The following is a 26,634-nucleotide window of genomic DNA, read 5'->3' on the forward strand; positions in this document are numbered from 1 at the left end:
GGGTAGGGCACGTGATGCGTATAGGGCAGATAACCGGTGATCCATTAGAGTTAGAGAATGGGTCCCACGGGAAAGGAACCGTAGTTATCGGGGACGACAGGCTTCTAGCTGGGGGGACGAAATTGGCAAACTTTTGCAGGCATAAGACGTTGTAAGCTTGCACAAGAAGACGGCGGTAATTGGAGGTCGCTTGAAGAGGCCTTCTGTCCTGCAGCGGACGTAAATAGGCATGTGAAGACAACGAATTGCGCCGGCCTGGGAATCGAACTCGGTCTCTGTGGTTGTTAATGCTTAAACCGAAGCGCCACGAATGAAGCAGCGGCGCCAACGAAATCTGACCGGACTATTTTCTAGACAAAAATTAACCAAGTGTTCCACGCTTGTAAATAGTTAAGGTGAAAGCCTCATTGCACTATTGGCACACTTATTGTCACGATTAAGATACGCTTATGAATAATTGTGGCAACTGTGTGCCAAATGTGCTATCAGGCTTTCGCCTTCACGTTTTACAAACGTGTAACACTTGCTTAATTTTTTTTTGTACCTTCTCCGTCGAAGGTTCGTCCATCGGGGCGCACGACAGAGCTCGCCGAAATCGCCGCGCCTACCTTCAATGCATAAAAGAGCGTTTCTTTAAAAGAAGTAACTTTAACACCAGTGCATTTCATCCGAAAATTGAAAATTAATATCTCCAAACTGGCGCAGTGCTGAGAATTCGTTCCAAGTGGATACGTATTCCGAATTCACCGGCTATAATTCGTAGATTGAAATATGTGCCGTAAAGTAATTAAATAAATCATTGTTAGGGTAATTATGGCTAATTATTTATTGCAACATTTTCACTACTCATAGAACTAATGGAGTAATATATATCAAGGGTTAGAATTGTGCTGTCTGCCACAGGCCATAATTACAAATGCTGGACCTTCTAAAGAAAGAACACCCGGTATAAGCCCTCCTAACGTGCGATCTGTTTAACTTGTGGCAAAACAGATGCACCATTCCAAAGGCTAAATAACGAAATGTGTTTGTGTCGTGGTGAAGTTAAAAAGTCCGTAGGCACGCATGTTTGTGAATTTTTGTGGCTGCATTGCGTGAGCAGAATAAACCACCTTGATGCTACACTTTCGTCTGTAATGGCGAAGATTACTGCTTTATGACAATTTCTTCCCTGTAATATACTAGTTCGCCGAGTGTTGTGATATGATAAGCGCACGTTTAAATGTTATAAAACTTCTGTTGCAGGTGAACAACATCAGCGCTTGCCTCACGCACCTGAGGTCCATCGGTGTCACATTCGACGGCGTCACTTCGAAAGGTCAGTGAGTGTTTCACATTAGGATTGCCATAACGGAGGATGCGACTAGGTCGACGTGAAATAATCACAATCACGTTAATAGCGCGCGATTCTTTTCAAGGAAACCAGATAACTCTAACCTGAATTTGCACGTTACGTGCAAGCGCACTTTCTGCAGTGAACGGCTTGGGCAAACCACGTCCTACAAGTGCGTATCAAGATATGATAATATGTTTTGACGCGCTCGTTGCGTGCAGCATTGGTATGTGCAATTGGAACACAAGAACACGTAATCGAGTACTGTCAGCAAGATAAAGCCTGACGTTAAGTGCAGCGATGTAATAACGACCATAGACGCCCGATCATACAAGCCCAGATTAGACGCCCGAGTGTCTTAGCATATAATGTATCAGTAAATATAGTAAGAGTAAGTACAGAATTATGAAAGTTGTTCACCAGGCATGCCAAAATAATCAGTGCAGTATTATCGCCGTTAGCGTTAAAATGCAGATATAGTAAAACATGTTTACAAGCAGCATACGTTAGCAGCATGCACTTGTGAGCAAACGTTTGCAGGCTTCGTATGCCAAGAACTTTTTTTTAGCCGCCGGCTAACTAAAGTGCTACAACTCACATGCGCCTGTCCTTCCTATGCAGTGAATGCATGGCTATATTTCCACGATTTCATGGCTATATAGGCCCCTTCTTCAGGCTTAACCTCTGCGATTAGTAGCAATTGAGCCTGTTCGCAGATTCTTCTGCACACAGAAAAGTATAGGTTCTTCCGAAATTTAGTCCAATTTAGGCGCAGATAAAGCATAATAAACAGTCACAAGAACGTCCGAATCCACAAGCACGAAAACCAGACAAATCCATGTACTTCCAATTATTCCCATGGTGACTGAACGATCGCAGCGCCATAGTTGCCTCAAGTAATTGCTGTATGAAATTCTATGGTTTCCTTGATGTACGCCGTTTCCTCTTTGCTGAAGCTCACGTGATAACGCAGGCCCTAGGAGAGTAGAGCGCGCGTCTCCTCTCTTAACGTCTCCGGCTGCGCCATATTGGTTCTCGCCTCCACCGTATCGCCTTAGAGCGGTGGAAAGGAGGAAAGCCGACGTGATTTTATCGAAATCGTCCACGTTTACCTGGGAAAAGTGAGTCGAAATCCGCGAACAAACGTGTTCCCGTTAGCGATATATTAACCAGAAAGATTTAAACACAAAATCAACCAGTTAATAGGAAACTTTATTCGGAACCTCATATCGGAATACATGCGCACGGAGAAATTGTTTCTCGCAGCAGCCACTGACCAATTTCAGAGAGGTATGTTGCATGTAAAAGCACTACTTAAGCTCTACCGTCCGTATGGAGCACACGCACGATCACGCTCACACACACACGTGCGCACACGCATGAACTCACGCGCACAAAACAGCTAGCCGAAAGCACGGCTGAAGAAAGGCGTCCGGCAACGGCAAGCGGCAACAGCAGCGCACGGCCGCGCCAGAGAGAACCAACATCTATGGCTCCCCCGTACGCTTCCAAAAGACAGCGAGGGCTGGATAGAAGGATGTCACCATGCTGATCGGCGGCGCTGTTATCGAGGCGACATGTATAGCACCGCTGTGGCGGCGCATGGGCGGCCCGCGCGCCGTATCTTTGAGCGCCCGGTGCAAAGTGTGAGCCGAGATGGCTGGTGGCCTTCTACGCGCTGTCTTCCCCCGCACCTATAGTGTTGCGGTAGCGTGATGTCAAGTTTCGTAAACGCGGTGAAGCGAGAGGCAGCCAGAAGCGATCGCTCCCGGAAGCCGGATTTCGTCATCGCACCAGCGTTGTGACAACGAGTGCTCGCGGTCATCGAGTGAGATGCGTTCACGTTTTCCACTCCGCGCGTGGTACAATTCTTGGTAATTTATTGAGAAAGCGAATGTTCACTGCAATTTATGCGGTCTAAGAAATTACGGACCTTACTTCGTGTACGTATCGAAAACCTTTCTGTTGCTATCAAGGCTACACCTTCCTTGCCGAAACTGCGACATTTGTTTCTGTCGTGTTTTCATTGCGTGTCTGTTAATTGGCGCCGCATTCTTCAGTGGGCATTACCCGGCTAACCTTTTTGGTGTTCCTCTTTCCTGCTTTCTCACTGAACAGAGATCCGCGAAGGCAACCTGAAGGCTATCCTGGGCCTCTTCTTCAGCTTGTCCCGCTACAAGCAGGCACAGAAGGCTGCCGCCGCCGCTGCCTCTGCGGGCAGCACGGCAAAAGGTGCATCACGGCAGCATCTGCAGGGCTCCCATGGCAGTCTCGCTTCGCCCACGGCACCTAGCGCAAAGTCACCGCCAGACCTGATGGCAGCCTCCATGCACGCCCCGAACAACTGCTCGAGGTACGGAGCCTGGCATAGTTTTTAATGCGAAAGCATTATGCGCTTCAAAAGGAGGGCACGTTGGCCATGTTGGCATGCCATGCTGAAACCATTCACAGCACGAAACGACAAGAACTACACAGAAAAGATACACGGACAGCGCTTGTCCGTGTATCTTTTCTGTGAAGTTCTTGTCGTTTCGCGCTGTGAATTTATTCAGCATTATATGCCCCCTTATGCGAAATTCTGACGGCGTCGGCGTGACCGGCCGGTGGTACCAAAAATGGCCGACGCCGCAAGGAGTAAAACCACGTCAAAAAATGCTCGCATTGACGTCACATTTCCCAGGGAGGTTCATGTAAACGAAGTAAATTAATGGCTTTGAAAAGAAAACTTGGTACATTTCGGTCTGGGTGCGAATCAAACCTGGCCCTTCGGGATGCGAGACGAGCACGCTTCCCCTTCGCCACCGCAGCTCCAAGGTTCTGGCTTACTAAAGCTAATATTATAGTTGCGGCGGATTCAGGTAGCAAAGAAAAAAATGTTTCATATAGGAGCGACCTTATTTGCATACTATACAGCGATATACCTATCAAGCCCGTAGTTCAAACTACTTACGCTTCCAGATAGGTTAGGCTATCTTTCTGGCGCATATATAAATCAAATAACGGCTCGAAGATGCCATACCAATTAGCCGTAGTATCCAAACGCCCCGGGCACCTCAGATATTCCACCGTCGAACGGTAACCGTCAGCACGCAACGACTACCCGTCTGTCTCCTTGCATGACAAGCACTTCCAAGTGTCAATAGCTTAGCATCTGTCAACAGACAAGAACGGGCGTGCCCAAACAGCATTACACAGAGGGATAACTTCCGCGCGGTCCCTCCCAGTGCGCGACCAAGGCTGTAACAGTCGAAAGGAGAGCGCGCTTTAACGCACCGCGTGTGCTTAAGGGAGCCTGCATGCTCTTCCTCTCCCCTGCACTGTGCGCGCGCAAGGAGACTATTCAGGCGCCCTAGTGTACTTTCAGTGTATTTGGGATGCCTGCGCCATCTATTCGTCGGGAGGCTCATCATTTCACTAGGCTTGTGGCCTCTGCGATCAGCTCCGGTAGCGCGCTATGTCGGAGGAGCTGATCGCTGAGGCCGCGCCAAGCCTACTGGATTGTTCAAGCGCAGCCCACTGGGCGCGTCGTATGCTCCTTGGTCGTGTGGGGAACGTTGGCAGTCTCTGAGGCCAAAATAGGTGATCGTCTAGTATGGCTTCACGCGAAGAGAGGGCACTACCACGAAAGAGATCGGCGGTCGATTTTTTGCTGCCTAGAGGTGTAGAGGTTCACGGAGCAGCAATTTCCGAAGCCTCGCCTTTCGTTTCCTTTTGTTCGTGTTATCGTTCCAGCTAGCGTTTCGGCGTTTGTCATTCTTGTGATTGCTGTTTCTTTGTTTGTTTGCTTGTTTGTTTGTTTGTTTGTTTGTTTGTTTGTTTGTTTGTTTGTTTGTTTGTTTGTTTGTTTCCTCGTTTTCCTGGGTATTGCGGCCGTTCACACGCCGTGTCTTTTCTCGGCAGCGTTATTTCGCCGCCGGCTGCGCTCTTGCCTCTGTTGCCGACGGCGTTGTTTACTGCGCAATATTGCCACTTCGTATCGGGCGCGCACGTTCTCTCGCCGCAATTTACGAGCGCGTAATGCAACGGCTCGCCACATTTGCGTGCAGCGTGGCAGAGGCGCAGTTTCTTCCAGGAACGATGTTCCCGAACGACACTACTGCAGCGCATTATACAAGAGTGGTGTGCTTTATATATGCAATGTAGCTTCGTCGGCGTGGAACTACATTCCAGAGTCGTAAATAGACAGGCAACACTTCCTGTTTGATAATAAAATGATAAAGAAATGGTGGTAAGATACCGGCTGGCACCGCGTGATGACGCTGTCGTCGGCTGTGCCACCACCTTCTTCAACGGCTCCTTCATCAGGTTGCACATCGCTGCATAGATGTGCTCAAATTCCCTCGAACTGATAACGACATAAAGCACGCTAAAATAGTCGCAGCCAAGAAAAAAAAAGCACAGACGTTTCGCGACTGAAAGGAGTGTTGTTGCGGCGCTGTATCTCCTGCATTGCCGCATAGAGTGACGCACGGATAAAAAATTATAAACAAATACACCTTCGAAAGAGCGTGCTACTACAGTAGCTCCGGATAAAGTATGACGCAATTTGTCGGCGGCCTTCTGTGGCGGTTTTGTTTTCTAGGAGGTTCGACAGTATACTTGTTCTTTATGTTACCACATGACTACCGCTTTTAGTTTTTTCGCATAGCGTCAACCAACCTGTAAGAAAAGGCCAGAGAGATATTGACTTCTTGCCGTAGTTCTCGTATTTGCCACATGGGAGTGCTGGCAGCCATCACTTTTGTGGTGATGTCGTTCTTTCGTTTGTTTTACGGCACATACTAGCATTTTTTTTTATAGCTCGAAATGAATTTAGACAGCGAAATAAAAAAAAAAAAAGGTGTACAGTTCGAGCGTCCCTTTTATTCGTTTTCATACTCGATAGCGTGACAGACCTCTATTTGTTGCATTTTCGTTTAGTTAGTGGGTGGGACTAACACAACGAGAAAAATGGAATGCCTCAACTCACCAGCAGATGAATGCGCTAAGTGATTTTGGCCCTACCTCATTGCAGGCACAGGAACGGCAACGGCAACATTAACACGCCGGTTCCTTTTCTTTTCCTTTTTTTTCTTTGTACCTTTTTTTTTAACTTATAGTAGGGTATGCACTGAACCTCGATCCGCGAGGCGGCGACAGCATCGCCGGACAGCCGCGCCATGTTTACGGTCGTCGGTTCGTCCGTGCGTCGCGGAAGTATTGGAGATCGCTATCGCCCAAGCCGTCGTGGGGAGTTCGCACACAGCAGTGTCTTGTGCGCGGAGCCGTGAGTGCGTGTTGCTACGCAGAAATTACTTGAATTAGTGTATCCGCGTGCACGGAGAGACTATACGTGCCGCGGTTGTGCGCCAATGCAGCAGCGGCATAATGGTGAACTGCGCGGTGTCGCCGTCTTATTTTATGAGAAACCACGGTGCGAGCGGCTTTTCATTGAATGACTGTGAATGTCAAACCTGCGAGTACAGACAGCTTAAGCGTCGAGATCTAAAAATTTGTATTCAATTTGAAAATTGTGGTGGCTGCAAACTGAGTTGGAGCACTTACTACTTTTCAAAATAAAACAACGTTAACGCTAACTTGTGCGACGTCAATGAATGGCATTTAATTTAATTACGGGACTGCGTAAATGATGACGGTGATTAAAGAGGTAGGAAGTTACAAGTACATTATACTTGTTTGTTTCGAAAGCTGCGCGTCTCTAACAAGCACTAAACAAACACATGCACGGCACATGCGTAGCGGTTGGGGAGGTCTAAAAAACCATTTGAAGACAACCGCTGGCAACTGCTGCATCTAATCCCTCTGCGACCGCGACATCCCATTACCGTGGTCATGGGATGCACACACAATTCACACGGTTATTTCACCAAAAAAAGAACAAAAAAAAAACGCGAACAAAAATAAACGGCGGAAGCTTGCTCACCTGTCCGACAACAACAACAATTTGACGAACGGCTGCTGCACCCAGCCGCTCGTCAAATAATTATGGCCTTCCATGAATTTGTATGATTTTAGTTGCTCGCGCGACACAAAACTTGTTCCGTGCCCAAGATAGTCCTTGATGTCGGTGAAATCCACGCGAGGCAGCAGCCCGACATCACGCTGAAGTTCAGCGTCTTTCAGCTCAAATAGGTCGACGCCGCCGCACAAGCGCACTTTTTCTTCATAGTGCAATCGCTCAGGTTTATCTACACCGCGTGCGTATGCACTGAAGTGCATTATAGTCACCGAACACACCAATTGATATAAATACTGAAGTGCAACCTTCCGCTAAATCGTCGGTTGCGCTACTGCCAGCGCCTAGGCTTATAGGCCGCCTAAGGACGGCGACCGCCAACATGGTGGCAACCGCGGACGACAGTAGCGCTCCTCGCGGATGACGTCAAGTGCATACACCCTATAGAATGCAGTTTTTTAATACATTTTATTACTGAGCGCCACAAACAATCTACCACACTTATCTTCATTTTCAATTGTACGCTTTCTTTCCTTGGAAGCTAGTTTATTCTACAGCCGTTGACGTTGCGGCTGTCCTGCATTCGTGGCCTATCACCCGCAATGCGTTTGTGCCACTGTGACAAGAGAGAGAAAAAGAGAAAAAAAAAGGTGAAGGAAAGACAGGGAGGTTAACCAGACATTATCTCCGGTTGGCTACCCTGTACCGGGGGAGGGGTAAAGGGATTCGACAGGAGAGAGAGAGAAAAAATAAGTACAAAAAAGGGGAAAAAAAGGAAAGAAAAAAAATCACACACACACACACACAACTGAACGGTTTCTGTGGGCATTGTCAGTCTGCGAAGGCGTTCTAGTGTTGAATAGTGTCAACGTCCCATCCTACGTCACACAGTGTACAGTCAAAATTTGTCACTGAGTTCGGTGTCTTTTAAATAACGCAGCAGTGCCTTCAAGGTGGCTCGCGCTGTTTTTCGTGTAGGCCAGTTTACAAGGATGTTGATTTGCGTTATTAAGCGTTTGTCCAGTTGACCTATCGTGGCTGAGAGAGCTGCTCTCTGCGGGTTAAAACGAGGGCACTCACAAAGAAGGTGTGCGATATTTTCGTTGCACCGGAAGAGCGTTCTAATCACAGTCGGTCAGATAGGCCGGTGGCTCGTAAGAAGCGCAGAAGCGCCTGCACGCGTCCTTCTTCTGTGACGTTGGGTCCAGTCTGTGGTGGAGAATTTTTTCTTCCGACAGAGGCCGGTCGTCCAATTGGTTGAACGTGTTGGTAAGAAAATGTCTTTGCGCACTGTACTGCGGGCAGTCGCACAAAATATGTACAATTGATTCTTCATTGCCGCAGTGGTCACAGGCTGCGCTGTCGGCCATTCCTATGCGGAACGCATAGGCGTTGGTAAACGCAACGCCCAACCATAATCTGCACAAAAGTGTTGCGTCTCCTCGGCGAAGCCTTGATGGTACTCGAAGGCTTAGGGTTGGGTCCAGAGAGTATAAGCGAGCATGCATGAAGTGCGATTCATTCCATTGTGACCTTGTGCGTTGGCGGGCGATCACGCGGAGCTTCCGTGCAGCGTCAGTCCTAGAAAGTGGAATGGGTCGTTTGTGATCTTCTTTATGAGCTGTGCGGGCAGCTTGATCGGCCCGTTCATTGCCGATAATTCCACAGTGACTTGGAAGCCACTGAAAAGTTATTTCTTGCCCTATCTCAGTCAGATTGTGTATTGCCTCGGCAATCTCAAAGACCAGCTGCTCGTGTGGACCGCGGCGTAAAGGTGATAGTAGAGACTGCAGAGCCGCCTTTGAGTCGGAGAAAATTGTCCATTTGTGTGTCACTTGATCACTAACGAATTGCAGCGCGGCACAAAGTGCTGCGAGCTCTGCTGCCGTCGATGTTGTGACGTGAGACGTCTTGAATTTAATAGTTGTGCCCATCGTTGGTATCACCACTGCTGCGGTAGAGCTGTTCGGTAGGACGGAGCCGTCGGTGTATATATGGGCAGAGTCTTGGTACTTCTCGTACAACAGAAGTAAGGCGAGCTGTTTAAGGGCTGGTGATGACAGCTCTGCTTTTTTGTGGATGCCAGGTATTGTCAGGTTGATATTTGGCTGTGTAAGGCACCACGGAGGAATCGAAGGTCTTGCGGCAGGAGTGAAGCAAGTTGGTAATGATTCACCATGCGTGGCTATTGTTTGGCAGAAAGAGATACGTTGTCTGTCCGCTGGCAGAGATGCCAGGTGGTGGTGGGGAGTCCGGGCAAGATGTCGTATATGTGTCCTTAATGCTTCAACCTCAATGTGAGTCTTGGCGAGGTGGTCTCCAGCAATTGCTATAGTCGCCACTGTGGATGCACTCCGAGGCAGGCCTAGGCAAATGCGGAGCGCTTGTGCTTGAACACTTTGTATGGTGCGCAGACTCGTTTTGTTGACGTTAGTTAAGGCTGGCAAGCTGTACCGCAGGAAGCCAAGAAACAGCACATTGTATAGTTGTAGCATAGCACTTGTGGACATTCCCCATGTCTTTCCAGTGAAGAACTTAAACAGGTGACAGATGCCTGTTAACCGCTTCTTCATGTATGAAACATGATGGCTCCATGACATGTCTCTGTCAATTATAACGCCTAGAAACTTGTAAGATCGAATGTAGGGTATTCTTTGGCCATTTATCAATACGCTGTAGTCTGCCATGGGCTTCCGTGTAAATGCCACAAGTGCGCATTTCTCAGACGATATTTCCAGACCTCGATTCCGGAGGTAAATAGCAGTCTGAGATGCGGCTTTCTGGATCCTCGCACGCAGTTGTAGGCGTGTTACTGCAGACGTCCAAACGCAGATGTCATCCGCATACATTGATAGCTGAACTGTGCTTGGCAGGTGCTCAATGAGAGACAGGAGAGTCAGATTAAACAGCACAGGGCTGAGGACACCGCCCTGGGGGACGCCGCGGTAGCTGTAATGTAGAGAGGTGTGGCCGTCCTCAGTGTTCACGAAAAAGGATCGCATGGAGAGGTAGTCGCGTATCCATTGAAACATCCGGCCGCCCACACCTACCTCTTCGAGAGCAGTAAGTATGGCTTCATGTGTAATGTTGTCATATGCCCCTTTCACGTCAAGAAAGAAGGAAGCGCAAAGACGCTTTCGGCATTTTTCGTGCTGAACGTAGGTGACTAGGTCGACGACGTTATCTATTGATGATCGACCACGGCAAAAGCCCGTCATAGCCTCTGGGTAAATGTTGTGGTACTCTAGGTACCACTCCAGGCGTCCTAGGATCATTCTCTCCATTACTTTGCCCACACAACTAGCCAAAGCGATCGGGCGATACGATGAGAGCTCCAAAGGCGATTTGCCAGGCTTCAGTAGTGGAACCAGGCGACTGGTTTTCCAGCTTATCGGGAGCGTGCCATCTCGCCAAGATTCATGGTAGAGCTCTAGGAGAACAATGCTTGCGCGCTCACCCAGATGACGTAGGGCTCTGTAAGAAATGCCGTCAGGTCCTGGAGCCGATGTGCGTCCACACAAAGCTAGTGCTGCCTTAAGTTCATGGATTGAAAAAGGTAGATCCATGCGTTGATCTCGCGGTGGTGGAGAGCTACTCAAAGGCGGAAAATTGTTGGGAGAAGTGAGTTGGCCGGATAATCTGGCGCAGAACTCTTCTGCCACGTCAATATCCGGTCGCTGTTGTGAAAGGGCTAGGGCCTTGAATGGAAACCGCTGCACGGGCAGTGTCCGGAGACCTCGTACCGTCCTCCACAATTGCGATAAAGGCTTGCGAGGGTCTAGAGACACACAGAACGCAGCCCAGCGTTGTGATTCCAGCTTAGCTAACCGGCGCTGGATCTTCTTTTGGATGCGTCTGGCGGTCCGTAAATCATCCATTGCATGCGTGCGGCGGTACCTTCGTTCAGCACGTCGACGAATTGCTCGAAGTCGTTCTAATTCTATATCAAATTCCGTTAGCTTCGAAGAGCATGTGAGAGTGCACATAGTATCTTGTACTGCACTCTTGATAGTCTCTTCCAAACGATGTGAAATGTTGTCTTGACAGTGCTCTTCCATGAGAGACTGAAATTTGGTCCAGTCCACTCTTTGGATGGTATCGCGTATCTTGGAAGGAGATAATCCGCTTATTTTGACGTATGTGGGAATGTGGTCACTCCCATGTGTTTCTATATCTGCAAACCACCCAGCACGTCTGACGAGGCTTCGTGAGACAAACGCCAAGTCCAGACAGCTGCTGTACGTGGAGCCACGTAAGAACGTAGGACTGCCGTCATTTAACAACAAAAGTTCATTGTCATGGGCAACGGATAACAAATGTCTGCCTTTCGCGTTGATCTTCGTACTGCCCCACAGTGTGTGATGAGCGTTGAAATCCCCAATGATGACCCACGGATCAGGAGTTGATGATAGGATGTCGCGTAGTCTTGTTTGATCAAATCGACTTGATGGAGACAGGTAAGCGCCCACAACGGTGATGGTAAGTTTCTTCTTTTTCACTGTTAGACATATATATTGATTGTCGTCATGAGGAGCCACAGGCTGGTGAATGTAAGTGAGATTGCGACGAATAAACACCATAACCTTGCTGTTTTCACCAGTAGTAGATGGCATGAATGATTCATATCCAGAGAGCCTGATTGTGCGGGATAAGTTCGGTTCGCAGATGACAATGATCGGAAACATATGGGCGTAAACGAACCGACGAAAATCAGCAATGCGTGATCTCAGTCCCCGGGCATTCCACTGAAAAATTGTTGCTTTTCGGACCTCATCCCTGAAAGGCAGTAGCTGTTGAGCCATGGTCTACTCAAGGGCTGCCAGCACCGGACTCAGAGTGTCCAGTACTTGAAGTGCACTTCTGGCTGACGGTGTCTGCATGTTGTTCAATAACACGCGAATGGCACTCATTAGGGGTCGCAGAAGAGCGACCACTTGCTTATCTGTATTCTGCAAGTCATCCGATGCAGCACCTTGCTGTACTGGAGGAGGTGGCTTCTGCTGTGGCTCTGCTACAGGTCGTGTAGGCGTAAGAGGTGGCCATTCCTTTGTAGAGAGAGATCTCCCAGTTTTCTCTCTTCCAACCTCGGCGTTTGTCGCGCTCAGAGCAGCAGCTGGCTGTGTTCTATGAACGGTCGACCTATCTTTAAAAGTTGACGTTGTCCGTCGTGAGGACCTTCGACGGTGGCGTCGTCTTCGTCGGACTTTTTCAGCGGCCTCTTTGTGGGTTGAGCTGTCTCTCACCATTTGTCTAAGAATAGAAATCTCTTTCTTAATCTGTGGACAGTCTTTGGAAGAAGCACTGTGAGCACCCTGACAGTTTGGGCACTTCAAAGTAGTTGCGCTGCACTTTTCTTCTGGGTGGGGTTCGGCGCATCTGGGGCATATTGCGGAATTTCTGCAAACGCCCTTCACATGACCCATCTTCTGGCAGTTGAAACACTGCATAGGCCTCGGAACATATGGTCGAACCGGGTGGCGAAAGTGGCCTACCTTCACGTACGAGGGAAGACAGTCGCCTTTGAATGTTATTCTGACACAACGTGTGTTGCCGAGGCGGCCCACGTACACAATGACGTTGTTTTCGCTTGCCGGTTTTATGAGAATTGGCAGGTCTGCATTGGAAATTTCGTTGTCGATGTCATAAATGACTCCTGTTACAGTGGCACCATCAGCGGGCACGATGGATCGGACTTTGATGTTGCCCAGTTGCGTTATATGCTGCAATGTGTTCAGCGCACTCGAGTTCTTCACATCGATCGCCATAATGTTTTTCCTTGTATTCAGCCTGACATCCTTAATCTCATTCGGCACGGTGTTTTCTAGATACAAGGAAAGTGCTTGCCTGTTGAGCACGCGCAGATTGTCAGTTGTGTTCTGCGGCACGAACAGGGTGGAATGAGGCCATCGTTGAGGCGCATTTTTCACGGTGGTCGAACTTGACGCCGAAGACGCGTTCATGATCCTTCGTTTGGCCTTGCGGTGCAAGACAGGTTGAAAGTTGTCTTCCGAGGACTCGTCACCTGAGGCGGAGTACAGCTCGGTGTCTTCGCTCTCACTAGACGTGTTGCCTCGCTTCCTCGAAGCGATGCCCGCCGGTGAACCGGAACCAGGCGGGGCCCCGTGAACTTGTCCGTCCATCACCGCGATATGCGGGGCGGTAGACCCCACAATTGCAGTTAGAAGTCCAGAAAAACACAGAGACGGGCGAGATGCGTTCCACAGAAGAAACACTTCGTCTTCCTCCACTGTGACAAAAAGAGTAGAGAAGCCTTAAATGTGCTAACACATCCGTACTATGACAAAAAGGGCATAAGGAGCAAGCAACCAGGGAGCCTTCAAACGCACGACGGCGCCCCGTGTTATGGTAGTGTCAGCCTGGGGTGCATGTCGCCAGCCGCTAAGCGTTGGACAATACTTTCCCCAAAATTTAGCGGCGTTGATACTCAAACTGGCGACTCGCCAAGTGGAGACCCCGACCATGACCCAGATGGGCCACGGTATACCGGGGATCGTTAGATGCTGCGGAAGTAATGACATTTCTCGGGTAATCTTTGTAGCCAGACACACACAAAAAAAAATTTAGCATATATATGTAAGCTCTAGACACGACACGTTCATGTGTGGTTAAACAAACTAATGAGGACATCTTTTTTACCGAACATTTCTATAAACACATCTATCTTACGTGTAAGTTCCACTCTTTTTGTTTCTTTCCAGGAGCAACCTCTATCTTCCTGGCACCATTTTCTCCTCCCTATAGATATAGACCGCCCAGCCAGACCCTAAAGCGCGCCTTTCGCTGGCATCGCTTCCCTAAAAACGTTCCCCCCATCCTTTCTCTCCCCACGATCTTCTAATCCCGTACTGCATCGTCCCGCCATCCCTCAAGTGCAACGCGTGCTCTTGCTCTTCCCGCAGGCTTCCCTCACTGCTCGGCACGAAAGCTCGCGTGAAGGAAGGTTGCTCCAGTGCTATTCCGGCGCCCGGCCCGGCGGCGCAGTGCGCAGGGACGCTTCACCGCAGAACGCCCCCCGCGACCACCGATTGCAACAACCGGCTGGTGCACGCGCCGGGGAACAACTCCGCCGTCGCTTCGTCCAAGAACCACCATCCGTCCACTTCCCCCGGTTCTTACTCGGCCCTGCCTGCGGGCATTGTCGCCAGCAACGGCCTCAACCACATCGCCGGTGAGTGAGAATGTCTCCTCTACTTGCTAGTTTTTTTTTTCTTTCTAAACAACAGCACGACTTGCACCATTCAGCCACTTCATTTTCAGAATGCGTAAGACCGTAGCTTTAATGAAAGACGGCCAGCTATCACGCTGAGCTACTTCTTTTTTCGCATTTTGTCTTACGGGCAACGTTTTGCTTTTGCATAGCCCGCGCTTCAGTTCCAGTTGCGGCACGCTGGCGAGAAGCGCAATCATCAAATACAAGCAGCTGTCCTGCAACTTTCCTGCTATCCTACGTCAAAGTTCGCGCTTCTCTATTCTGCAACGTGCCCTAGGTTGGTGACATCTGTTGGTACCTATTGCTGCCGGGCGCTCTGAAAGATGGTTCAAAAAAGTCATTACTCGTGTCCAGTGTTTCACCATGATCCCACGTAACTTGAGCCAAACTTTAATAATATGCCAATGGCCACGTAGCTGCGCATGGATAGAACCAAGGTAATGTTCTTTGCCGTCGCTTCGAGATACTCAGATTATTTTCTGCATTCCTGATAATTACACAATTAGTCGTAATTAATTATTCAAATATTCAAATATTATAATTAGATTAAGAGTGTCAATGAGATAATTGCAGAGCAACACGAAAAACTCTCGATACAGCTTTCTGTTGCTCGTCACGTGCCACATGGAAGTGTTTTTCCAAGCGTGAAAGAAGCCCGCGAAACTCGTCACTGTTGGCGTTGTGCCTCTTACTTGAATACAATAATTCATGAGTAAACTTCAGCGTCTTTTGTTTTCGCTTTGTTTCTTTACTGTCGGTAGGGAAGACCTGAGAAAATCCAAGTTCCCTGTGACAATGTTTCAACCTTCTTGATTTATTTATTTATTTATTTATTTATTTATTTATTTATTTATTTATTTATTTATTTATTTATTTATTTATTTATTTATTTATTTATTTATTTATTTACTGCGTACTTAAAATGTCGGCAACACATGAACTCTGTCACCGGCTTCTCCACCACATCCATTCTTAAATGAATGAATGAAAGATAACGATACGTGAAGAGAAACGTTTAATCTGCCCTCTTTACAGATACTGAATTATTCGAGAGTTATCGCGCCGCAGTAATACAGGCGTGCTACAGCAGAGACGTAGTCCCGCTGTAATTCGAAATTGTATAGACATGAGTAGTAGCGCAAGTAGTGACATATTACGATGCTGGGTTACCTTTAGAGCTTGAGTGAAATGACACATTCTTACATTTACCTGCTCACGTAACTAGGAGAGTGTGAATATTCGAAACTTACGACTAATTAATCGAATAGTGTCTTATTAGATTCAGTCTTCGAATCGAGTAGTCACTATTCGTAAACGCGAATATTTTTTCCAGCACTTCTCGAATATTTCAAACGTCTGCTGCAACTAAGTAAACGTAAGAGTGTAGAAAAGTACGGTAAATTTTCATCCATAAAACGAGAACTTGCGTAGTGGAGCAGGCTACGTCACTTAGGTATAGCTATACTTTACAGGCTATACAACGATAATTCGCACTCTTCAGTATGAAGAGTCCTGTGCATGCAAATAATCTACTTGTTTGCTCCTAATGCTCCATTTCTGCTTTCAATAAACAACTCTTCATAACGTACTATGTAATGATGTAAACTTGCTAACTTTAAAAATACTAGGATGTTAACATCATGTTAACGGCTGTTCAATATTCAAAAACAACTCTAATATTAGTCTATTCAATTCGTTTTTATTCTGATGTTATTCGATTCGGTCTGAAAAATCACTATTCGGACATCTCTAAACGCAAATGTGCCGGCGCCGCAGGATCGCCACGAGCTCTCTTGCTATTCTTTCTCTTTCTAAGTGAAACGTCGCACAGCACAAGAAAGTTTCTGTCGTAATATGAGTGTTCACAGCGTCAGAGAAATCCGCTACCAGTGCTGTAGTTCGTCTCAACCTACATTCCGCTATTCCAGTGCAGGCTTAGGTCTCTACCTTTCCAGTGCGCTAACATGATGTAGTATTCATACATGTTACATACAATAAAAAACAGTGCCTTTCTTCACCGACGTGGGAGCGGCCCGCTACGTGCTGACGCGCGTTCCGAGGGAGCGTAATAAAGTGTATCATACTATACCATACCATACGCAGTGCATATGGCATTCCGCTGTTGAGCATGAGGTTGTCATTTCGTATACCGACCGTGGCGGCAGCATAGCAATGCAACGCAAATGCAGAGACCCTCATTTGCTTTAATTACCCTGCGCGCTTAAGACCACCGAGTGGTAAATTTTATCGCTGCATCTCTCACAGCAGTTGCCGCGGCTTGGATACATAAATCACCCAGCGAAAACTACCGAGTTCTCATCGCATCGCTTGCGCAACACCTCCGAAAAAAATGAAGATCCTCGTAAGCGTCAAAAACAGGAAATAAAAATGCACCCTGCCCTGCAGCTCTACGCAGCACACCAAAAATGTACGTCAATGCGCCTATGCGTTCAAAGGTAAAACTTTGTGAAATTTAAATTGAAATATGGCCACACAAGCAAATAAATATCCGCATCGTAAATTCGACGAGAACGCTCATAATTAAGCCGCGATGACGACGTACCCGCAGGGTGCAACGATCCAGCACGGCAGTATCGTCACTCTTCCCGCATCCCGGCGCCGTGTCTGTGGCGGGCATTAAACTTCGCCCGCGTGCGTCACCTGTTTTGGGAAACTCCCGTTTCCTCCCCCTCCTCCTTTAGAACCACGCCTGTGCACTACCTCGCATGCCTGCCCCGCAGATTAAGCCCCACCTGATCCTAATCCCGGCGTAATGAATAGCCGAGCCTCTCAAACCCATCCGCGCTCCAGGCATTGGGAGAGCGAGGGAGAACGCGAGCGCAGCCGCCCGCGCAAATTGCTGCGATGCGACGCATCCCTCGCACTGCACCGGTCAGGTTTGGTCGCCGTAAACCACGCCGGCCCGTCGGCGCGAGGTGTGTTGCCAAGCGCAGTGCCAGCTGGTTCTTTTAGGAACATTTCCCGAAGCCGTAACGGGACCACCGGCATTCCAAACTGTGTTCACGCACGGCTGGCAACCGGTCGCCATAGTGATTGCCGAAGCACTTGAGCGTGTGGTCGAAGGCGCGAGATGAACGTAAGCATTGACAAGCGTTATGTGTTTTTATACGTCAGTCCTAAATAAGTGTCGTCGTGGCTTGAACAGCTTTTGAGGGAGTTCTGAATAAAAGACACCGGAATTTTCCAGAGTACCTTGGCCGGCAGTCAAAGACATTCGGGCGTCCTTTATTCAAAACGTTCAAACACGTTGTGTTTTGCGGAAGTACGGCGTCGAATCGCTTCCCCCCTCCCCCCCCCCCCCTCCCCCCGGGCGTGCATTATCTGTATGGCATCTAAAAAACTAAAGGTGCCAAATATATCATTGCATCTGAAATGGCGGCAATGCGAGACAAACACTGAAAACATTATTTGACTGATTAAGTAATTCAGATATATTGACTGACTGATTGATTGATTCAGGTGGAGTCACTCTTGACCCCTGCCCCGTGGCATGCCGGCACCTTAATGCTCATATAAGCAAGCGTGCGGTGAGCCCCCGCTTCCTCCCTCGGTTTTCAATATTTCGTAATCGTCACTTTCAGTGTGGTCAGTCCTTCTCGTGAGTTCGTGACCTGTGTTCAGGCCACGACAACAGCGAATTGCTCGAGCGTCGCTGCGAATGATGCGTCCGACACACATTGGCTCGAAACCACACAGTTTGCAATCTGTTGATGACTCTTGTAATAGCAGAGTATATCTAGGTGATAGCAGAGTCCAACAAAGGAATCTGGTATTTCTTAGAGGGCAATCTGGCGCCACCGTCTGTGGGAGTGTCCTTACCGGCACCATGCCACCATTGGAATGTCGGGATATTTGTGCGCGAAGCTTGTCTCGAACGTGGCTCGACTTCATACATTGGGATAGCTGCACAGTACAAAAAAATTAAATCTTGGGGCTTACGTGTCAAAACTACAACATGATTTTCAGGCACGCCGTAGTGGAGCACTCCGGATTAAATTAGACCACCTAGGGTTCCTTAACGTGCACCCAATGCACGGCTGTTATTGCATTTCGCCTCCATTGATATGCCGTCACCACAACCGGGATTTCATCCCCCTCCTTCGTGCTTACTAGCGCAACGTCATGGCCAATACGCTGCTGCACAAATACATAATGCTTACAATGGAATCTTCACAAAAAGTATCGGCTCATCCATAATTTATCGTTGATTAACGTTTACTCGAATATAGCATAAAATTGAACTGAACAAAACGAATGCGTGCGATCGAAACTGGCGCGGAATGAGCGCCGACGTTGTCTTTCCTATAAATTTAGCTGCCCATTATTAACGTTCACGTGCTACCGTTCAATGAATGCATGCCCCTGCATTAGCCCTTATGCTTTAATACAAAATAACAAAGTAACAAAGTAACAACAAGGTAACAAATAACAAAGAGTGGTATTTACGCCCTACCTCAGGAGAGACACAACCGTCGTAACAAAAAGGACGCTCTTCAGAGGCTTCAGCGTGGTAGTATTCTGGCTCACTGACACAATCCTAAACCCATCTTTTCCGGTGTTGCCATGCACACTATGTAGGGAAATATTGCTAGGCTCTACTCACTGCAGTGATTCGCTAACTATCGCTGATACTACTTCGCGCTTTTGGCTAACTCCAGACATTCCTTTCCCTTTTGGGTGGGGAGAGGAGGGAACTGAGCTTTGTTTTGTGTTTCCTGGGATTGCCTTTGACGTGCCTCGCTGCGCTTTTATCCTGGCACCTTGTTTAGCCTCGGCTCCGCAGCGCGGAAAACTGGCCCGTCGAGCTCGCGAGTATAAAAAAAGGCCACGGAATTAGTTTACGACATCGCCAGCGACGGCCATATTCGAGCGGTATCTCAAACACACTCCGGCCGATTTTTCCGACGCCTTCCGAGACGCCGCACGGAATCCGGCCCAAGGTGCGTCGTCACATTAGGCGCGGCTTCGGTAATAGCGGGCGCTTGTTATCCGCCGTCGCGCCTTTCTTTCCTCTTCCTCCCTATTTCACTTCTCCGGGTCGCTGGGCCGGCCGCCGTCTGGGAGCAATGTTTTCCGCAGCATCTGTCCGTGGCGCTTGGCTATTGCGTTCTCTCGGGGGAGCCCGCGGCTAGTACGCCGCGTGGAGCTCTCGTCATTCTCGAAGCTAGCGTTGGGAAAGAGAGATAAAGAGAGGGTGGTACGAGGTGAGAGTGGAGGGGGGTGTCGGAGGAAAACGAACGCGCCGCGGCCCTCGTCCCCACCGGCTTCGGAGGAGTTAGGGAAGGCCTGGCGAGGTAGGGTTGCGCGCGCCCTCTCTCCTTCGGCGCTGATTGCGCGCTGCAGGGATGCCTTCGGACCGTTGCCCGCCTCGCTAAGGAACGGGGATTGCCGGGAGACGGTAAAGGAAGGCGCGAGCGCGCACACACCGCCTCGGGATATTGCCCTTCTTCCACCGCCGCTGAGGCCATTTCTCTCCCGATCCCCCTTTTCGTGCCGTTCCTAAGCGTTTTCCGCCACACACACCGGTGTTTGAGTCTTGTACGCATTCTTTGTTTCCTTATTCTGTCCCTCTCCCATCACTTTCTCTTAGCATCCGTGGTGTGCTAGAGTTTCATCCTTCTCTCCCCTTTGTTTATTCGCCCTTATTCGTTCTTATCTCGCGTCTGCTTCCTCACTGCGACCTTGTTTGCCTGTCCTGCTGTTTCACCTCGCGAGTGCTACTTTATTCCTCTGGGAATGAACATCTGGATCCGGCGTGGTTTGGCATGCCGCAATGGCATTAGAAGTCCTTGCTAAACAATTCCATTCTTGGAGGTTGTGTAGTTGAAGAAAGGGCAAGCGTTAAGAAGCCAGACAAGGACAAAGGACGAGGAAACTTAGATGCATAGTTCAGCTAGTTGGTATTTCAATATTGGAAGAATATAGAGCGTATAGCAACGACGACACAAGAAGAACGTGGCACCTGTGTCATCGACTTTGTGTGTCGCCGTTACTGGACTTTAGCTTTCCGACAAGGACAAGCATGAGCGCTGACAAAGCCACATTTGCGAGCGTTCGCTCGTCCTTGTCTATCTCCTTATCGCTGGTCCCGTTTTCAACTGCGCAATTTTGAAGAACGGAACCGTTACAACGTGCCCAACTCTCCACACCTCTTTTTGTAATGCAAACCGCAATAGACGTTGAAGCACTACTCAAATCCAGGCACGAAGTCGTGCGAGAAGGTATCAGCTAACGGTATAATGGATTTCGGCCAGTACATTTAACCCTCACGATAAGCGGTCATGGCGGCTGAGTGGATGTGGAGTTCCGCTCGCTATGCACCAAGTCATTGGCACGATTCCCGAAGCAGCCATATTCCAATGGGAGCAAAATACCGATACCGTAGAGCACATGCGGTTAGGCGCATGTTATAGACAGCGCTGTGATAGCCTCATCATTCGTTCCCGCATGCGTCATTGTTTCGAGTAGAATAAATGACTTTAGGCAAAGGAGGCACAGCCCGTCTAGCCAGCAGAAATTTGTTTTTGAGAGGTAATGGACAAAGCATATGGGTTGTTCGCTTTGAGTAGCGCCATATTTGCGTATAGATCTCGTGAGACGTATGGAGCAGGGCTTTCGCGTTGGGACGCACGTTCAGATGGAAGTGTCATTCACGTGCCTTCCAAAAGAACGTTGGTCCTTCGTTCTGGATACTGCGCCAAACTTTTACAGCACAGTGAAACGCCTGGCTTCGTAATGTGGCGATGGTGATGCCGCATGCTTGATCTTCTATCCTTTACATCTACCATAGGTAAAGCTTTTTCTGGATAAAGAACGAATCTGTACAAGCGTAGTTACAACAAAACAATTATTTATTAGAATCGGCTGACAGAAATGCACGAGCCTCCATGTCGCAATCTCCAGCACCGTGATCCCACAGGGAACAACACTGTGTCAACCCAGGGGTACACTGGCTGCGCAATGCACAGGCAGGAAAATTATTCGCGCTCATTGAGTCGAATACATTCTGTGGCAAACTTTAAACCATTGTGCTTCCTTCCTGTCAAACACGTCCGATTAGCCAATGCAAACAAGGCAACAAGCATTAAAATCTCATCAGTGCTGTTCACCCTAGTTCGCATCCTTTCTCCTGTCTTTTTTTTTTTTTTCGCGTCGGTGCAGGATTAGTGTTATGAAAGCAAATGGAATGTACCGCTCTGAGCGCGATCATTACGGAGTACATTTACCTTCAGCTCAGCGCCATGCCATAGCCGCTATCGGGCTTGCCCTTGTCGACGGGCGCCACATGATGCTTCTCTGCCCCTATGTGGACATTTTGTGTTGAGAAGCGAGTTCTGAGGGATATCTACTTTGGCTCCCACCGCGAGGGTTTACTCGACTCCTCAAGGTGGTAGCGAGAAACGCAGCGGAATCAACAATAAGGCGCATCAAAAATGGGCAAAATGGCGCCGATCAACACGACGACAACGTGACTTGGCAAAGTGTCAGTCTTCGTCCTTACAATTATCACCGAGATAGAATAGTAGCCATCGTAGGGTCTACAGGGAAGACGAGGTGGCTGGATTTCAATTTAGTTTGACCCACTTGGTGTGCACAGCCTCGCGGCCTCGACGAAGGAAATTTGAAGACGTCGGGGTTACGGGTTTAACCACGTAGTTAAATGGGAATGTTTGCGTAACCACGCGGTATGGTGCGTGTTATTCTCAAAAGAGTATGGACGTAAAGCTTGAAGGATTCGGCGAGACCCAGAGCCACACGGCTCTAGGGAACAATTGAAGTAGAGAGGGAAAGAAAAGTTTACTATTAAATAATCAAAACTAAAGGCGACCCCTGTGGTGCTTCCGGTGAGTTGCATATTTTAAGTTGGTTTTGTCCGCACCGCGACAGTTATATGGCATCAAGCTGTCGTGTATGGCTCTCCGGTGTACAGAAGTCCCTCTTCGAAGAATCCACTCGTCTAACGTATAATGACCGAGCTCTCTAGCCCAGCGACGGAGATTTTTCACAATGCGCGCTAGTTGTTCAGAAGAGTAGCTTGTTCTTGTTAGTACATAACGTCTGAGCAATAGCGTAAACTTGAGACAGTGACAGAGGGCGCTAGCGCTTGTGTTGTTTTGCCTCCTCTGTTCATGTCTCAACTTTGTGCTATTGCTCCTACGGAGAGTGGTATCCAAGTGAGTTTCTGCGACACTGTAGTCATCGTGGGGGTGCTATTTCAGACAGAGAAGTGCATCACTAATCTACTTAGAGCAAAGCGCTACAATGGGGACTTTATGTCGGTCCCTTCGACGGCAGACGGTGTATATTAAACGGCAATTTTGTCTTGTTTCTCTACTTGCGAAACGCACCCATGGAGCAGGCCACGAGTTCAAATCTTAAAGCGTCTGTGAAGAGGAATACCAAATTTATTCTTCTAAATTTTTCTTTCAGGACTGGATGTACATTATTTCGTACACGAGAAGTTCGTTACTGCCAGAGAGAATTAACGGTGAATTCTCTGTTCTTCAATTTCGCGTCTGCGCCACACATTGATGCCAGAATGGCGTCACAAATTTCAAGATATCTTCGTATACTTACGCCATTTTTCTTCAGAAATGTTCACATATTTCCTAGTTTGTGACATTTGTTCCTTTACAGCGCCCTGTAATTTTGGTTTTCCAGAGAGTTTTTACCTGTTCCAAGGAGATGTTGTCCAAATCACGTGATGTCACCAGGAGTAACAGGGAGAACTAGAAGATTGCTCCTCAATTTTTGTATTCTTTATAGCTTACTGCTCACAATGAAGAGGACTTTTCTTCTATCGCAAAGGTGTAATTTACCGAACCAGCTTCATTTAAGTTTGCTTTCCAGCGTCCTGAAAGGAAACAGCCCGTTTTGTGCGGCAATTGCGGCGCGCGGTAATTGATTGCATCGTTACTACGTGCACCACATACAACATTTGACCTACACAATCTTGCGCTGATTTATTTAACATCAGCAAGATTTCTTTTGAATTTTCGAGAGGCTGCAAAGAAAGGACCTCTAGCTCCCAATGGCACCCGAGTCAATAACGTGCACTAGAGCACTGCACGGGCTCGGGCTTACCCAAAAGCTCGGGCTTTCGGGTAAGCCCGAGAAAGGCTGGGTAGAGCAGTTTTTTCACAGGCTCGCACCGGGCTCGGGCAGGGCATGTGCTTTTTGACGCAAAGGCGCATTGGTAAAACGATGACTGGTAAGATAAGACAATTCGTCACGCGGCTGAAATATGCCTCTGCGCCCATCTATGATTGCACGCATGTTCTCAACCGGCCGCCTCGGAAGCAGCGCATTACGCTGCACCATGGAGGAACGAGAAGCTTTCTTTCTCCATGTACTCCATCCATGCGCCGAGCTCACGACCGGTCGTAGCTGCGCTTCGGCTATAGTGTACTAGAAAACGGTTGAGTGGGACGAGCGGCCGGGGCGGCGCATGCTTTGCAGTGAGGCGCCCGACGTGGAAAAATACTGCGGCGGCGCTGCGATAGAAGTGGATTGGGCCGCATCAAGGTCGTGCCGTTGGAAACTGCTGGCGATACTGCTCGGCAGGGTCATTCGTACAACTTCGCGCGCTGGCATTTGCGTTCAGACCGCTCAAATGGTGTTCATAATTGCATATGACATGTATTTATGCCTTAAGAATAAATTCCTTTAAATATCTTCTTTATTTTATTTTTTTAATGCCGCTCGGTGCTCTTTTTCGGTCTCGGGCCAAGTTCGGGCCGGTTTCGAGCCGGGCTCGGGCAGGGCTCGGGCCGCGCTCGGGCCTAAGACAAAGGGGGGGGGGGGGGGGGGGGGCGAGCTGGGCCGGGCGGGTAACGTAGATTATTTTCGGGCCCGGGCCGGCCCCGGGTCTCGCCATAAAACGTTTGGTCGGGCTCGGGCGGGCAGTCCAACGTAAAAACGGGCCCGGCCCGGGCCCGGGCTGAAAAAATCGGCCCGTGCAGTGCTCTAATGTGCACTGAACATAGTTTTTGTGCCTGTAAAGGCTCCTCCTCCTGGGGCAGTTGTGGTTGCGGCAAAGCCAACTACTCAGCAACTTAGCATTTTGATTTTAAAGCGAATGCTTCTTTCCGTATTACATATTTAGCTGTGGAAGTGGATCTCTAAGTAGAGTAATGTGGCACCGCTTGTCTGTAAGCAAAAAAAGTAACAAACGAATGTACGACAATTATCCATTACCGGTGGTAATTAGAACCAAAGATTAGTTTAAATATTCAATCCGCCGCCTAGGTTTGTGAGTGGTGGCGCTGGCTAACACTCTCAGCGTTAGTTCTAGTAGTAAAACTTATATACCCCGGAAAGTGGATGGGAAAACGGCACCGCGGTAGCTCAATCACAAGAGCATCGCAGGCGTAATGCGAAGACGTGGGATCGTTCCCTACCTGCGGCCAGTTGTTGTTTAATCCATTTTCATTTCCATTGATGTATGATTTCTTTAATTAAATTGGTAAGTACAGGTAATTTCCCTTGTGTTGTCCTTGGTGTCTTTCTTTGTTGGCTTCTTGTGATATGATTAATCAAAATCGGGCCCCTCGGTTCCCTTTCTTCCCATTCAAACCTCATCGAAGTCATTTCGCATCGAAAATTTCTAACTTGATCGAAAGAAAGCGCTTCTTCGTCAGTGAGGCTCAGTGCTCATTGAGATGTTAATCGCGGATAGTTTTCTATGGAAATTACGCAAATAAATGTGTTGAAAACAAAAAGCTATCGACTGGTAAGTCTGCCCTGATGTCACAAAGCAAACATGCACAATGTAGTCTTTTCTTAGCAGAGTCATTCTACAGATTTTTTGTTACGTGGACGCTACAATAGTTCAGGATTTTGACCTCGAATACGCACAAACACCCAATGCGACCACAAAAAACTATTTCGAAATCCTTGCACTGCACTAAGAAAGCGCATTATTGTGAAATGTCACTGCATCGTCTTTCTTTATTTAAGGGTCAGTTTTATTTTTTTTTCTTCTGCCTCGGGCAGCTCAATGTGCTTGAGCGTGCTGACAGCAGCCTTCTATCGTGCTCGAAAATTTCAGACACGAATGGCAAAGCGATATGCAGTTGAACAGAATCAAATTAAAGTGGGTCTCAAAATAACCGCACACTAGCACTCGATATGCACCGATTTGAATCGCAATTGACGCAAGCCCAGTACAGAAGAGCTCTGCACTGTGTACGACTCAAGTAGACACCAGATCCCGATGCTGTAATCTCAAGGAACAAATGAACTTACAGAAATATACCGTGCTTTGTTCGGTGTGCATTCGCCCACAATATTACCCTCAAACGCCTGAGCCCAAGCGCTAGAAACCTCCGAGCAGCGGAACCTAGAGCACCGGCAGTTTGATCACAAACGCCTTTTGATGCGTTCTCGTGAATTTTTAATCAAAAATTTCCATTTTCCGCGTCACATCGATCGCGCCTGGGTGGCCCGCCATTATTTTTTTTTTCGCTCCATCACTTAATGTATGCCACCACAAAACCTACGTATAAGTCAATTACGAAAAGTGTACGGCAGCCTCTTGAATAATTAATCGCTGCCAATGCCCCTTTCGACGCCCCGCGAGGAATGATGTCATTCACCGCAATCTCTTTATCCCCCGCACGAGAGATTAACCGATGTTTCAAACTGCTCAAAGGAGTATCGCCGTAGAACATGGTTGGCATCGCGAGTAAGCGTGGTATATGTGCTTTAGGGACCGTGTTTTGTAACATTTTACTGGTGCTTATAATTTGGTAGGTCACTCACAAGAGTTCGTTTATCTGCCTTTTCTCGAAGGTTTCTTGCACGTTTTGTAGAATATCAAAACTATGTTGTATTTTACCTTATTTTTCTGTAGTGTTCTCACTGGAGGTGTAACTAGAGATTACGTATAAGTTGTGAACATTTATTCAGACATTTTCAGCTGGCTGCTCGGTTTCATGTCTCTGGATTAAATTCTTAGAGCACGGGATGTGTGAAGCTATGTCGCTAAAAATAATACACTCTGCCTAAACAAAGTTTCTCGTCACCTTCCCTAGTTCGCTTGCCTATATTTTTGAAATATTGTGTTCACCACAATATCTTTAGCTGGGAGCA

At 48.2% G+C, this 26,634-nt stretch overlaps 1 protein-coding gene across 1 annotated transcript in view; it reads left to right on the forward strand.

Moving 5' to 3' along the window:
* Nucleotides 1–26,634, forward strand: part of LOC119454400 (neuron navigator 3-like) — an 832,501-nt gene that overhangs the window by 266,472 nt on the left and 539,395 nt on the right. The window contains 3 exon segments of the mRNA XM_037716347.2: nt 1,246–1,318; nt 3,452–3,686; nt 14,210–14,478. Coding sequence (XP_037572275.2) covers nt 1,246–1,318; nt 3,452–3,686; nt 14,210–14,478 — 577 coding nt within the window.

This window comes from Dermacentor silvarum, chromosome 5 (genome assembly GCF_013339745.2).
Source record: "Dermacentor silvarum isolate Dsil-2018 chromosome 5, BIME_Dsil_1.4, whole genome shotgun sequence".
Taxonomy (NCBI): Eukaryota; Metazoa; Arthropoda; class Arachnida; order Ixodida; family Ixodidae; genus Dermacentor; species Dermacentor silvarum.